This window comes from Balaenoptera ricei, chromosome 1, assembly GCF_028023285.1.
Source record: "Balaenoptera ricei isolate mBalRic1 chromosome 1, mBalRic1.hap2, whole genome shotgun sequence".
Lineage (NCBI taxonomy): Eukaryota > Metazoa > Chordata > Mammalia > Artiodactyla > Balaenopteridae > Balaenoptera > Balaenoptera ricei.
In genome coordinates this window covers 11,749,553-11,765,716 of record NC_082639.1, presented here as the reverse complement: position 1 = coordinate 11,765,716, position 16,164 = coordinate 11,749,553, and the positions used below count along the sequence as shown (strand labels likewise).

The 16,164-nt window shown below is 48.1% G+C and overlaps 1 protein-coding gene across 10 annotated transcripts in view; it reads right to left on the bottom strand.

Annotated features, from left to right (window-relative positions):
* FHAD1 (forkhead associated phosphopeptide binding domain 1) overlaps nucleotides 1–16,164 on the bottom strand; it is a 144,310-nt gene that overhangs the window by 63,420 nt on the left and 64,726 nt on the right. For 9 of the 10 annotated variants that reach the window (XR_009500883.1, XM_059913837.1, XM_059913903.1 and 6 more), the window contains exons 8-11: nucleotides 8,557–8,687; nucleotides 6,196–6,285; nucleotides 5,066–5,170; nucleotides 1,391–1,498 (exon numbers count right to left, since the gene is read on the bottom strand). Coding sequence is in view for 9 of the 10 variants with exons in the window: in XM_059913837.1 (XP_059769820.1) it covers nucleotides 1,391–1,498; nucleotides 5,066–5,170; nucleotides 6,196–6,285; nucleotides 8,557–8,687 (434 nt within the window). In the remaining variant the exon portion in view is untranslated. The remainder of the gene's footprint in view (nucleotides 1–1,390; nucleotides 1,499–5,065; nucleotides 5,171–6,195; nucleotides 6,286–8,556; nucleotides 8,688–16,164) is intronic. The other variant, XM_059913865.1, reaches the window with a different exon arrangement.

Below are 16,164 nucleotides of genomic sequence, written 5' to 3'. Positions count from 1 at the left end.
GGGTCTTCCTGGATGACCCCTGGCCAGAGCCATGACCAGGCCCTCGGCAAGTGGCCCAGATCATGCCCTCAAAGCGGGTGTGCGCTGTGGGTGCAGAGTGCCAGCAAGGTGAGGGGTAGCCCAGGTGCACAGAGGGGAGCCCAGGCTGGCGGGCTCTCTGCCTTGCTAAGGGGTCGGCACCCTGCAGGAGAAAGGACACCGTGGGTGACGGTGTGGAAGTTGGTTGAAGAGGCTTTAAAACCTCCCTGAGAGTCAGCATCGTCATTTAACTTGTGGGCGCCTCTGAGGTTCAGCGTGTGGGACAAATTCCAGTCACACTGATGGTTCAGGCTTGGATGCTACCGAATGGAAGGGCTCTGGGAGCTGGGCTGGGTGGGATGGAGGGCTCCTTTAAGGATTGTGGTTCTTAACCTTTTTTGGTGGTTTACAGATCCTTCTGAGAATCCAGTGAGTGATGAGGTGGACTCACTCTCCCAGAAAAAGAAAAGCACAAACACATACACGCAAAACGTTCTTGGTCCCCCTGGAGCCGTGGCTGCCAGGAGAGGATGCCTTGTGGAGGGGTCCAAGAGGGGCTGCCCTCGGTGGGCCATATTCCAGAGGGCCAGCGCCCCATCTTGGGTTCTCGTTTGCTCTCCCTTAGCTTTTGGTGAAGGCTCGTTTGCATGTTCTGGCCCTCATGTCTGTGCCACGTGTAATAGGAAGGGCCACTGGGCCATCTTGGGTCAGAGCCCTGGGAAATGGCCCTCCCCAGACCTGCCAGGTCACAGCCTGCTCCCCACCCTGCCCATCTCCATCTGGCATAAGCTGTGGTGTTCCGGGTTTTACTTTATTAAGAAAAGTGGCAGGACTTCCCTGGCACTCCAGTGGTTAAGACTCCGCGCTTCCACTGCAGGGGGCGCGGGTTCCATCCAAAACAAAACAAAACAAAACAAAACAAAACAAACAAACAAACAAAAAGAAATGTGGCATTTCCCTGTGGACACTGAGTGTAGCATCTGTTTGGGGGCCCAGAGGAAGAAAGATCGCTGTAAATGTCAGGACAAAAAATGTGAAGGAGAAAGTGCTAGAAACACCCCTGGGGTCCAGAGCTCAAACCCTTCCCAAGAGGCAACCGCACAGCTGGTTCACTGGGCCGGGCCTTGAGCTGGGACTGGCTGCTTGGTCAGGGTCTCAGGCAACAGCAAACACTGGAGGGGGCAGCTTCCCAGAAGGAAAAGCCTCTTCAGTGATGCCCACTGGGACGCGGAAGCCGCACAAAGCCCTGCCCCTGAGATAAGCGGGTGAACTAAACCAGGCCGTCTTCTTCCTCACTCATCCCTGCCGGCCGCTTGGGTGCGGGATTCCGTGGAGAGCACGGGCCGGTGAAGGGGCCCTGCAGCACGCCTACCTGACCTACTGCCCTTTCCAAATTGGCTTTAATGAGGCTTTCTCTGTTCCCCATTTCTTGCAGCTGAAGCAATTTCCTTCTGGAATCCTCCTGAAGCTTCTCTTCAACCTGAAAGGATGATGAAAGCGTGGGCTTGCTGCTAATGTGATCATCATGCCCTCTGGGGAAACTCTTCTGGGGGGGCTAATGGCAGTGGGGGAGTCCCTGAGGGGTAGGGACAGCTGCAGCCCAGTGGCAGGGGTCACAGGCATGCACGGGGTGGAGGCAAACTCACAGGGAGTTGCCCCCTACGGGAAAGGGCCGAGCTCTGCACCCTGGGCTCAACTATGTTCTACCGCAGACTCCAATCCCAGCTCGGTCCCTAACAAGCCGTACGACCCTGGGAAAGTTATTTCACTGCTCCGTGACTCAGTGTCCTCATCTGTCAAATGGGGATGGTGATACTAGTACCACTGCATAGAGTTATTGTGGGGATTCAATGTTTGGAATAGTGCTTAAGGGCTCTGTGAGTGTGTTAAGTACTGTTGTAACCTATGGAAGGTGGACAGGAATGTCCGCCGTACAGTCTCGTTCTAATAACTCATGATGGGTACTTGGAAATGTTATTATTGGGTTTATTATCATAACTATTTGTCGTTACCACTTTGAGCACACTCACTGGTGGAAACCTCTCTGGAGGCTTGCTAAAGCAATGTCTATTGAGAATAGACAAAGGAAGAGAATAGACAAAGAATAGACAAACGCTTTCCTGCAAAGGAAGGCGTTTAAAGTGGAGAAGCTTGCCTATTTTTTCCCCCCTTGCTTGGGTAACAGTCAACGCACGGTAAGCTTGGGAGTGCCCCACGCTACCCTTTGCTGGCCAGTATAGGCCTTGCAGCTGCTCAATTCTTGGATGCACCTGCTGAGCCCTGGGCTCTGGCACCAACAGGAAATGAGGCAAACTCTCGTAAATAAATGGAAAGATTTTGTGCTGAAACAAATCCACAGGCTGTTTATTAGGGATCTGAAGAGGGGGATCACAGGGATGTAATTAAAGACCCAGAAAAGCCCTTAAGAGCTTTCTTCTGAGTAGTGTGGTACAGTGGAAGAGCCTCTACCCAGCTCTGTTACCTTGGAAAAGTCATCTAACCTCTCTGGGCCTTAGTTTTCTCCCAGGTCTAAACATGCTCTGACTTCTATTTCAGCAGCCTTTTTCATATGCTGCAAAAGCCAAGTCCAACCTTGGACTCTGCCCTTATCTGTGTTCTCCATGAACAGCCCCCATTCCCATCCCCAAGCCTCAGAGTCACCTTCAGCGGCCGCCCTGCCCCCTCTCTCACACTCGGTAGTCTCCACGCCTGTCCTCCAGTCCCTCTCACATGCAAGTTGGCCTGTGACAACTGGCCTCCTTGCCTCTAGTTTAGTTTCTTCCAGTGCAATCTTAACGGTACTGTGAGAGTTACCCAGCTGTAAGGCAGCTCTGTCCAACAGAAATTTCTGCAACGATACAGGTACTCTGGGCGAGCCTGTGTTGTCTAATATGACAGCCACCAGCCACATCGGGGTATCGAGCACTTGAAATGTGGCTGGTGTGACAGAGGAACTGAATTTAAAATTTTATTTAATTTTGATTAATTTCAGTGTAAACAGTAGCATGTGGCTGTTTGCTACGCCAGGGTAACTGAAATCAGATGAACCTGGAGTCAGACAAAACCGACTGTGCAATTGGGCTAGTTAACTTACTAGTAACTAGTAGCCTTGACTTTCTCATCTGTAAGATGGAGAGGATGATTTCTAGATCACAGCGCTGTTGTGAAGATGAAGAGATGAAATGTTCGGGGTAATGCCTAGTACATGAGAAATTGTAACTATCATTTTCACCCTTATTACTGGCCACGAATGTCATTGCATCAGTCCCCTGTTCAGAAGCCTTAGTAGCTCCCCACTGCCTATGTGGTACAGAGCCCAAGTGCCTGAACTAAGGCAAAACACCAAGCCAGGGATTCAAGAAGCCCCTACGAACTCTGAACGAGGTAAACAAAAATGAATCCACACCTAGGTAAACCATAATAGAACTGCTGGAAATCAAGGGAAAAGACAATCTTAAAAGCAACCAGAGAAAAAGACAGATTATGCAAAGGTACAACAGTTAGGCTTACAGATGACTTCTAAATAGAAATAATAGGAGCCACAAGACAATAGAGACATATCTAATGCTATCTCTAATGTGCTGAAAGAAAAGAATTGCCATTGTAGAATTCAATACGCAGTCAAATGTGTTTTAAGAATGAAGGTTAAATATACATCTCCAGACAGACACACAGGCACATCTGAGAATTTGTCATCAGCAGAGCCACAATGAGGGAAAACACTAAAGGGTATTCTTCAGACACAAGAAAAATGAACCCAGATGGATGATCAGAGATGCAGAAAAGACAAGCAACAGTAAGGGTAATGTGTGGATATGATACTGACTATATAAAAACACTAATAATGTCTTCTGGGGTTTTAACTATCAAGAGGAGTTTAGAAAATGACAGCAATGGCTTATAAATCTGGAGGGAGTAAGTGAAGTTAAGGTGTTCGAAACTCATTGCACTGTCAAGGAGAAGGGCATAATTATCAACTACTATTGCCTCTTGGTAAGTTAAGAATGCATATTGTAGTCTTTAGGATGACTACTAAGAGAATAGCAGAAGAGTGAAAAACTTAATTAATGTGTGATTTTGGTGAGTCAAGGATGAATGCTATTGTCTTACTATTACTAAAAGAATAGTAAAAAAGTGAAATATTTCCAAGCTAATAGATGGGGAAAGTGGAATGAGAGAAAACCTTCAACTCAGAAGGAGGAAAGAAAGGAGAGAAAAAGGAATATAGCACAGATGGTACAACTGGTACTGAGCAAGAAGGTAGATTTAAACCCCAGTACATGAGTAATTACGTAATATAAATGCCCTAAAAGTCAAAGATTGTCAAACTGGATTTTGTAAAAATGATACGCTGTTTGGAAGGCATATGTCTAAAACTTAAGACAAAAATTGACAGAGAAAGTATGCAAAAAATATGCTATGAAAACTCTAACCAACAGAAAGCCAGTGATGAAGCTAAATGACAAAGAAGATGTTAAGGGAGAAACACTACTAGAGATGAAAAGGGACATTTCATGATGATCAAAAGTTTTGTTCTACAGGAAGTATTAGGATTCTAAATTTATATGCACCTAGTAACACAGCCTCAAAATATATAAAGCAAAAATCATTAATATTAAAAGAAGAAACACACAAATTACAAACATGATGAGATTTTTAAAAACATTCTCAATGACTGATGGAACAAAAAGACAAAAAAAAATCAATATGAGAATTTAAGTTGGAACAACATCATTGGATAACTTGATTTAATGGATCAATTCTTTCCTAGATAATTTCACAATTAAGATTTGAAGGCAGTCTAGGGTAGTGGTTACACACAGGAGCTTTGGAGTCAGGCAGACCTGGATTCAAGTTCTGCCACAACTACTTTATGCAAGTGAACTTGGGTAACTTCCTTCACCTCTGTGAGCCTCAGTTTTCCCGACTGTAAAGTGGGGTCAATACCAGTATAGACCGCATGGGGTCACTGTGAGGATTCACAGAGATGATGCAGGTGGAGTGCTTGCCCCAGAGTGGTTGCCAGGCTGACCCGTCCCTGCCATACCTTGCTCTTTTCCCGCAGCGTCTTAGAGATCAGGCTCTGCTCGGTACTGCTCCTTTTCAGCTCCTCCCTGAGCTTCCTCATTTCTTTCTCCATGTCATGGATTTGCTGAAAGAGTTCCAACAACAGGGAAGTCAACTTCATAACTCATTTCATCCGCTTCATTAAGGCAGAAACATAGTCTGGGATTCGCTTAATTCCTTCCCGTGGGGGACAATTCTACATCTTTAAGGCAAAGTGGACTTTCTTTCAACGGATGCAATGAAAGTGCTGGGTGAGGGAAAATCTGAGTTTCTTTTGAAGATCAGCATGGATCCTGGATTAAACAGTACAAGATACCTATCCACTCATTAGAATCTCTTGCCTTGGGGTATATTTTTGAGTTCAATCTAAATAAGGGCTGTTTGGAAGACATAATGGGCACAGTTTGGAAGAAAAGAACAATGACATTTTTCTTTTTTCTCATTTGAGGCAGAGAAATGTGCTCCTGGCATAGAGAAGAGCACATGTCTCCTCCCCCATCCCGGGCACCGTCCTTCCCAACGGGTGGAAAACGTATGCCTGGTGATGTGCACGAGGATTTGGCTGGTACAGGGGGTGAACATTTACATTTAGCGGTCATCTTTTCATTGTATTCATTTTTATGTTCACCTTCCATACAAGGCCAGTGATACATTTGCTTTTTATTTTGTTTTTATGAATTGGTGTAAAATTGAATGTATTTAAGTAAAAATGCTTAAAGAAGAGTGGTGTTAATAACAGTGCCCGGGGCTGTGATAAAACTTGTGACAGTGGATCATGAAAGTTTGGGCATCACAAGTGCAGGGGTAGGGACCACGGTGAATTTCTAGCAGCATATGGTGGCCACCTCCCGTCCCTTTCCCCAGGGGAAACCTGATGAGGGGCTTCGAGCCCACTGCCCAGAAAATCTGGGGAGAGTGTGTTTTCCATGGTCTTTTCACCCATCTCTTTGAGGCTAGCAAATCAAAGAATTATGAGACTACATTAACAGACAAACACCCATAAAGCCCCAGAGCTTGTGCTAGCTAATGGGCCAAGGAACCCCTCCAAAACCCTGAAGGTCAAAATCTAGGCTTTCTGTGGACACCTAGGGGTGAGGAGGTTCAACGCACGGTTTTGCAGAGTTTTAACTCTTTCTCTTGGGCTTCCCAGTGCTCCTTCTGGGCCTCTTCCTTCTGTAACTCTTCTTTCAGCACTGAGCACTGTGGAGAAAAAGGACAAGGCCACGGGGGCTGGGCTGGGGCTCCCAAGTCCCTGTGTTCACTCACGTCCAGGAGTGTTTCCTGCTGTATAACCCAATCACACCTCTGAATTCTGAGAGGCGAGACCATTTGTGTGATGGGAGCACGGGATACTGCAGTCGTTCCCAGTTCACCCCTCTCATGAGTTCTGAGGAATAGAGCGTCTAAATTCCTCTTCAAAAGCCAGCAAACTTCACCGCAGGGGAAATCCAGCTTTGTAGAGTCTGCGTACTTAGGGTGCAGGAATTGGGATGTTTTCACGCTGTGACCGGTGAGGGTGGAGGGGAGCGGAACCAGTGAGCTCGGGTCCATCTTAGGGCTTTTGTGCAGGTTGCATCTCAAAGACACAACTGCCCCGGCTGGTGTGGAGGGGTAAACGGAGCTGTCTTTCCCGAGGGCGGCTCGGCAACAGACATTAAGGTCATAAGGATGGATGTGCCTTCTTTTGACCCAGCAATTCCCACTTTAGGAGTGTACCTTAAGGGCAATGACTGGAGAAATAAGTAAATCTGTAGTTTCAAGGATGCTCTTCACAGAATTGTCAGTAACAGTGGAAAAAAAAAAAAAAAAAGAGGCAACAACCCAAGTGTTGTTTATAACAGCAGACCACTTCATAACACTGGGTACATCCAGGAGAAAGTATGTAGCTTTTAAGACCAATGATAAGAGTGTTGATTTATTAGCACGGGAAATAGTAAGTATTTAAAAATTTAAAAAATGTGCATAGTATAAATTCACTATAAAATGATTGCTTGATTGATTTCTAGGTAATATATAGAAACAAGACTGGAAGAACGTACATGAAAATATTAACATTGATTTCTCAAGGTAGCATTTCCTCTCCTCTCTTTTTATTTTTTCTTTTCAATGTCATCTACTTATTTTTCTAAAATTAACACACATGATGTATGTCATTAAAAAAAAAGGCATCTCAAATGTTCACAAGGGCAGTACCCTTGGTGGTGAAGAGTCCTTGTGCTGTTGGCCAGCACAGGCTAGAGGAGAAGGGACCTCATTCCAAGGTCAACGAGGAAGGGGAAACGGGGACATAAATCATCCAAATGCACTTCAGGAGGTAGAAGAGCCAAGCAGGTGCTGTCTTTGCATATTCCTTTTACTTAGCACCAGCTCTGCACCCCCTTCCCGTCCCCAACACACACACACACACACACACACACACACACACACACATACACACCACATAAAACAGCTATAGCACATGCCTAGGAAGACACTCCGCTTGGGAGAAACGAATGCAGAGGGCTTGGCCAGGCAGCTGACCCGGCGCAGAGGCAGAGGAGCACAACGAAAACCAGACTCCCACTTCTCGGAAAACGATTCTGTCATCCCCATTTCACAGATGGGGAAGTGGAGGCCAAATAAGTTACAATAAAAGAAAGCTCTGGGATTGGACCCTGGTCTGTCTGACCTCAAACCTCATGCAGTGCCTTTCACCAGCTCCAAACTGGGTATGGTACTACGTACCAGGTATTACTTATTGTGCCTTTTCCTTGGAACCTCAAGATCTGTTCTCACCCCACCCCCATGCAGACCTAGCTAACCCGTTGGGTAGCTGCTGGGAATCTCTGAGTTGCCACCTGAGATGAAAGCTTTGAGGTTTTACCTTGACCCACAGAAACAGACACATCATACAAATACTGAGAAATCTTATCCTATAGAGTCAGGATTCTAAAGTTTGCACTGAAGGCAAGATTTGCAAATAGTCAAAGTTACACGTAAAAAGCTCTTTGCTTGCCTACCACGCTCATTTTCCATAGAGAAATTCTACACACTAAAGTCTAAGGGAGAAATGAGAGTCTGCGTGTTTGCATCTGGATCTTCAAACATTCTGCTTTGAAGGCAGTTACGAGAACCAGTGGCGCTGGGACCACGATGCAGCCGTGTGGTCGTCCTTGCTCACAGAGAGATCCTATTCTGTTTAACATTAAACTTTGCAATGGCAATATATGCTAATAGGTGTGTTTGTCGCTGGGATTAAACAAACTAACTTATAATGGGGTTAGAAAATGTTTGCTGGATTTGAATATATATTATGCTTATGCTGAGCCACATACACGCTGTACTTTGAAAAGCTGCAAAGAAGTTGGCCACCTGCCCAGCAGCTACCGTCCCTGTGCCCTTGGGCACTGGCCTCATCTCACCACCGTGTGTCATGTGACTCCACTGTGTCTGCTTTTCGCAGCTACAATTTGGTGATGACCCGACACTCACTCTGGAGCTGAGGGCTTCGAGCTGGTGATCCTTTTCTTTGTTCTCACTTTTTAGTTGATTCACCTCCTGTTTCAGTTGTTGAACTTGATCGTCCTTTACTAACACATCTCTTTGCAAAGATGACACCATCTCTGTAAAAAAAAACCAAACCAAACCAAAACAAAAAACTCATGGAGGTCAAAGAGGCAGGAAGGATTATTGGCAACACCATGGCTGTCAGCCAACGTTCGGACAAGACCTTCCAAGCCCGGGCCACCACCGGTGCCCGCCTAGAACTGGGGAGGCTTTTTCCGAGGGTCCCAGAGCAGGAATGGGAATGAGAGCAAAGTCCACAGAACATGGTTTGAGGCCTCAGTGAGAATGAGGGGCAGTCAGCACCAGCGAGAGGAGACGCCTTTGGGGGCCCCTTGTGGGCACAGGCCAGGCAAAGCCGGGAGGACAGGCCACACCATGGGCCTGGGGAACGAAGGCCCAGTACAAGGAAGGTCCAGGAATTCTCCAGAGGCCAGGAGACAGGCTTGTGGCAGAGGGCACTGCTGGACACTATTGATGGGGTGGTTGGTTTCACACTCCCCTGAGTTTGGACCCCTCTCTACCACTTATTAGCTTGGTGGTCTTGGACAAGCTATTTCACCTCCCACTGTCTGTCCCGCACAGAGTTATTGTAAGGGTCAAATGAGACGGTATGTTCCAAGAACATAAAGTGGCTAAATTATGTTTGTTACATGGCGCCTATTATTTTTCTCGGCAGCCAGCTTCCAAAATGCCCCCAATGATCCCTGCCGCCTAGAATTCATGCCCTGTGTAGCCCCTCCCACCCTGAATAGGGCTGACATGGGTAACCAATATGATACTGTGGAAATGACGGAATGTTTCTTCCCAGCCTGGGTCATAAAAGACACTGTGGCCTCCTCTTGGCTCTCTCTTGAATCACTCACTGTGGGGGAAGCCAACTGCCGTGCTGTGAGGACGCTCAAGCAGCCCTAGAGAGAAGCACGTGTGGTGAGGGACTAAGGCCTCCAGCCAATAGCCACATGAGCAGCCATTCTGAACGGGGATCCTCCAGCTCCCCCCGAGGCTTTAGATGACATGACTGATGCCCCAGCCGACATCTTGACTGCAACTCATGAGAACTAAGTCACCCCCTCCCCTCAAATTCCTGAACTACAGAAACTGGGTGAGATAATAAATATTGGTTGGGGTTTTATCCATTACATTGTGGGGTAACTTGTTATGCAGCAATAGATAACTACTCCATTACTGTAGTATCATTTTTTTTAAACATCTTTATTGGAGTATAATTGCTTTACAATGGTGTGTTAGTTTCTGCTTTATAACAAAGTGAATCAGTTATGCATATACATATATCCCCATATCTCTTCCCTCTTGCGTTGTAGTATCATTTTGAATAAAAGTGGGAAGAAGGGTGCATAAATGCAGTGGTATTGGGTTATCTCATACGGTTCTTTTCTTGGAAGAACATTAGGCCCAGTTTTATTGGTAGGTATCAATCAAGAATGTATATGAAATACAGAACAAAATGCTCCAGAATTTCATTTTAAAAATGAGCTTTGCCTCCAGGACACAGTTAAGTTACTTGGAAATCCCTCTGGGGCTTGCCACATTTTGAGTGGGTCCAGCTCATCTCAAGTGCTATCCCAACCCGGGTCTGTCCGACTCCCTGATTGGAGAAAGTGGGATCTGAGACAGGCTTGATGCTTGGATGAGGTCTGACTGGCCGACATATGGGAGGAAGGTGAGGACCAGCGAGTTCATCCGTACATTCCTGGTGCCCAGAACAGCACCTAGCCTGGGGGAGGTGCTCAGCAAATATCTGAGGACATCCCGAGTTAGGGAGGAGCAGAAGCAGAGACCTGGGGGCAGCAGGGGGTGGGGGTGGGAGTGATTAAGTTGCAGAGTGAGGCAGAAGAAAAGCACAGATCCATACAGAGATGGTGATTCACGTGCGACTCAAGGCTATGCCCGGCTTTTACAGCTGTGGGCGTCTTTCCTGCTACACGCTGGCTGCTTTAAGAGTGATGTGCCCCTCCGAAACTCATTGCCTCCTTCCTGTCACCTGCTTCTCTCCCTCCCCTCGTATGTGAGTGGTCCCATCCTCTTCAGGTCTCTAGACATGTCATTTTCTGCTTAAAAAACTCCACTGGATTCCCAACACCCTTAGAATAAAAACCCCAGACCCCCCGACCCTGCCCAGCCTCACAATCCCTTGTTCACTCCATGCAGCCTCACTTGCCCTTGGTTTGTCCTTGCCCACCTGAAACAGGTCCTCTCTAAAAGAAGGACATAGCCGTGGAGGATACAACATAAACTGGTTAGAATCAGCTAGGTCCAAGGTGGCGTAAGATTCGACTTCCAGTGGAACTTGAGCCTCATTATAGGCTCATTGTAATACATTAGCTAAATGACACACCCACCAGCACCAGGACAGTGTCGAGGCTGACCATGAAGGTCAGAAAGGGGGTGGTGGCCCAATTCCTGGAAATCCCGCCCCTTCCCCAAAATATTAGAGTTGTCATAATCCTCCCACTCATTAGCCTGTAAAATTACCCAGCCCATAAAAACGAACCACCCCATATTTGGGGGCCTCCAGCCTTCTGAGATGGCCCACGCTCTGTCTGTAGAGTGTGTTTCTCTCTAAATGAATCCACTTCTTACTTTGTCTCTCACTGAATTCTTTCTGCGATGAGACATAAAGAACCTGAGCTTTATTAAGTCCCGAGACCAGATGTGTGATCTCGATTAAAAGACAGTGGGTTCTCACTGGGCTCGAGTCCCAGCCCACGGGTTCGAGTGCCACCTGAGTTGCGTGGCTGCACGCCCACTAAGCTGTTCTCCCTTGGCCTCCCCCCTTGAAGCGCTGGCCACCACGACACACGGTTTATTTTCTCCACCGCACCACTGCTCTCTGAAGTGGGCTTGTTTATTCATCCGTTTGCTTTTATTGTCTGTCACCCCCTCCCGAATCTGTGAGTACAGGAATCTGACTGTCTTGCTTGGCTCTCCCTCCCCAGAGCCTGGAACGGGGGCCTGACACCTAGTAGGTGCTCAATAAACATGTTGAAGGAATGAAGGAATCCAGGAAATCGAAGTGCAGCCACAGCTGTGCATTGGCTGCCCCTCTCCACACCCAAGCCCTTTACCAGGGAACCACCTCGGATAAAATTAGAAACTGTTTTCACTTGGGCCCAAGTGCACTCGGGTGAAATGGGTGAGACAATGGGTGCCTTAAAAGAGTGACCCCGGTGCGTCCTCAGCCCCGTCCCCGGCGCGCGGGCGTTAGGTGGACGCGGTGGTCTGGGCACCTGCGACGCGCGTGGTGTGGCCGGGCGCTGGCATCCGAGCAGGGCTGGCTGGGCGGCGGGAGCCGTCAGAGGAAATAAGTGACCATGGTGCTCATTAGTTTGGATAAGATGATTCAACTCCAGAAAAACGCTGCTAACATCAGGAATATCTGTGTTTTGGCTCATGTTGACCATGGAAAAACTACTCTGGCTGACTGCCTTATATCTAGCAATGGCATCATCTCCAGCCGCCTGGCAGGCAAGTTAAGGTACATGGACAACAGAGAGGATGAACGGGTCCGAGGGATCACGATGAAATCCAGTGCCATTTCACTACATTATGCAAAAGACACAGGCAGTTCTGCGACAAGCCTGGCTCGAAAACATCCGTCCAGTTTTAGTGATTAATAAGATAGATCGCTTGAGAGTGGAACTGAAATTCACCCCACAGGAGGCCTATTGTCACCTCAAGAATATTTTAGAACAGATTAATGCACTCACAGGAACTCTTTTTACTTCTAAAGTGCTAGAAGAAAGAGCAGAGAGAGAGACTGAATCCCAAGTGAATCCAAATTCTGAGCAAGGAGAGCAAGTGTGTGACTGGAGCCCTGGCTTGGAGGACACGGGTGATTCTCACCTTTACTTCTCTCCAGACCAGGGAAATGTGGTATTTACAAGTGCAATAGATGGGTGGGGCTTTGGAGACTTTCTGGGAACTTGGTAGCTGGACACATTGTTCTGCCACTTGCAGCCACTTGGGAGCCCGAGTTCAGAGACCCCAGTGTGTAATGGCCAAAGGGCAGGAAGTGAGTGAGGCCTTCTGTGAGCACCTCCAGAAGCCGCTGGCTGGGTCCCAGCCCTGTAACATCTGGGACTGCCCCTCGAGGTGGTTCACGGGCACGTGGTCAGAGTGCTCTGTGTCTAGCGGTGAGGATTCCGCAGTCGGCAAGTGACCTGTAAGCGCACGAGAGCCAATGGAACTGTGCAGGTGATGCGTCCGAGAGCATGTGCCCCCAGAGAGAGGCCTCTGGGAAGTACCTGCTCCAGTCACCCGTGTGTTCAAGGGCTTATTGAACCAGGGAACCAGTTGTTCCGATTAACTCCAAGCACTACATGGGTCCCCGCTTGTCTCACTGGAAAATGCACAGCCCCAATTCTGTGCAGGGACGACGCAAAGCAGAGTGTGATGCATCTCTCTGGAGCATCAAGTTTATTAACTAGAATTGGAAGAACCCAGGAGTTCTTGGAACAAGAACTATCCCCCTCCCCCACCAACACGGAAGACAGAAGAGTGGGGGAGGGGAGACGTGCCCCAGGAATGACAGTCCAGTCTCTCAAGTTTCACCCAGGAGGGGGTTGAGGGGCAGACCTGCAGCCACGGTGGCCTCGCTTTCGGTCGCCCGGGCTGCTCCGGACCATCCTCTGAGCTGGCCAGGGTCTTGGATACGATGCTTCTGAAGGCCGTGCAGAGAACGCGCTCATCTTCCACTGGACCGGGCCCCAGGGAGCGCGGCGGCCTGACCTTCCTGCCTCGGTCATGCATGGGGTTCACATGGGCTCACTTTATTATGACGCCTCATGCGGGGCAGCTTGCAACAAAGATGTTTCAAAACAAAGTTCCAGATTCTCCCAGCCACCCCTTGCTTTTTCTGGCTGTGGCCAGAGACAGTGGATGAGGACACACTCTCAGGCTGCCCAGTGAGGGAGGACCCTCCAGTGTTGGACACACCCGGGGGGCAGCTGGTTCCCTCTGGGGCTCCAATCCTGCTGCTGCTGGAGGGGGATGTCCCAGTGCCACACTGGGGGGCTGGGCTGGGGGTGGCAGTCCTTGCCTCCAGGCTGGGTGGGGGACAGGCAGACTCACCGCTCTTCTGCCCCGCCTGCTGGTCTTCCTGCAGCTGCACACTTTTTCTGTGGTAGAGCCACCTGGTTTGCAGGGAGGACACCACAGGGCTTGCAGAAGGCTCAAGTTCACTGCCACTGAGGTCCCCGCAAGAGAAGGGCTTCACAGTTATGATGGAGACCCCCACCTTGGGTTTCTTGGAGCTCACACTGCCTGTCCCAGTGTCCTGGATCTGGTCGCAAGTCAAGCCCGGAGTCCTCACCATTGTCACCTCCAGGTCCTCTTCACAGGGTGGCTGGAGTGGCTCCTTCTGGCCCATGTTTAACCAAGCATGCCTCATGAGGTCAGGTAAGGTGCCTCTGTCACTGGGGTTGAGGGCAATCATTTTTTGTAATAGATCCCTTATCTCCAAAGACAGATAAGGTGGGATGGGGTATTGCCCTCGTAGGATTTGCTTCCGCAGCTCCTGGAAGTCTTTTCCCGCAAAGGGCCGGGACCCAGTTACCATGGTGTAGAGCACTGCTCCCAAGCTCCACACGTCCACCGCAGGGCCGCTGTAGCTCTGCCCCAGGAGGAGTTCCGGGGCAGCATAAGGGACTGTGCCGCAGATCGTGTCCAGTTGGCCAGTGTCATCACACTTGTTGCTGAGGCCAAAGTCTGTAAGTTTGATATTCATGTTGGAATCAAAGAGGAGGTTCAGTGGCTTCAGGTCCCGATGCACGATGCCCCTCTGGTGGCAGTGCTGCAGGGCGGAGAGCAGCTGCCGGAACGGGCCGCGGGCCTGCGCCTCTGTCATACGGCCATGGGTCTTCAAGTAGCGGTACATGTCCCCCCCACTGAGGTACTCCATCACCAGGATAAATGCCTCCTCTGTGTCAATCGTCCCCAGCAGTTTTACAATATTGGGGTGATTCAGAGCCTTCATACCGCACACTTCCCGGAAAAGTGCCTGGACACTTGAGAAGCTCTGACGCCTTTTCTTAATCACCTTGAGAGCCACCTGTGTCCCGGTCAGAATGTGCCGGGCCAACTTCACTTTACCGAAGGTGCCTTCACCAATGGTGTGGAGGATCTCGAAGTCATCAATATGAGCCGCCTTGCCAGCAGATTTGGCTGTGAGGCCCTGCATCATGGTGACCTGCTAACTACACTGACTGACAGCACTAACTAGCAACGTTAACTACGCTAACTAACAATGCTAACTGTACTAACAGGGCTAAGTATGCTGTCTCTACTAACAACGCTAACTACGCTAACTGTACCAACAGCGCTAACTAGTACTAACTACACTAACTATGCTAATCAAGTATTAACTATACCAACAATACTCACTATGCTAACTGTAGAAAGAAAAATGAGACAAATAAAAAAGAGTAGAGAAAAGAGAAACGAAAATCAACAAAATGGCAGAAACAAGGAAAACACAAGCTAACTGTAGGTCCAAGGCCGTCAGGTCACCAAAAGCAGCTTCCTGGGCTCTAAGGACCAAAAACCTGGGCCCAGCTTTCTCTTTTATAGGGCTTTGTGAAGTACATCACAGTGGTGCATTCTGAGGTCAGAGCAAGAAATGGACCCATCACCGCTGGGGATAAACCACAGGGGTTTTCTCACTTTCTGAGTTCAAGGCCCCTTTACACTTAGGAAAAAGGATCCCAAAGAAATTTTTCTTTACGTGTGTTATTAGATATTGGTATTCACTTTGTTATAAATTAAAATCTGTAGGATACTTCAGTGGCCTTTTTATTTCTAGTTTGAAAATGGGTAATAATTTTAAAGACCTCATAATGTCTACACTTGAAATATTCAATTCCTTTTCCTTAAATTCTGGTCTCAAAATAACGTTACAACTTAACTGACTTCACGAAACTATACAAAATGTTCTGTTGCATAAGACACGATAAGGTACATTAGGAAAGTCTATGAAGCTGAGAGAAGATTTCCCAGGAAGGTAGGTCATGAGCAGATTTCTCATCAGGGGCCTCGGAGGCCAGATGGCATGGCTCAATGTACTTGAAGTGTTGAAGGAAAGAAACCGTCAACCAAGAATCCTATATCTAGCAAAACTTTCCTTCGAAAATGAGGGAGATTGTGACCACCTAGAGGGGTGGGATAGGGAGGGTGGGAGGGAGGGAGACGCAAGAGGGAAGAGATTTGGGAACATATGTATATGTGTAAGTGATTCACTTTGTTATAAAGCAGACACTAACACACCACTGTAAAGCAAACACTAACACACCACTGTAAAGCAATTATACTCCAATAAAGATGTTTAAAAAAAAAAAAAAGAAAATGAGGGAGAAATCAAGACATTCCCAGTTAATCAAGAGTTGAGAGAGTTCTTAACCACCAGAACTGCCTGCCACAGGGAGTTCTTCAGGTTGGAGTCAAGGACCCTGGATAGTAACTCAAAGCCTTATGAAGAAATAAAGACCTCTGGGACAAGTAGCTAGACGGGCGATGAGA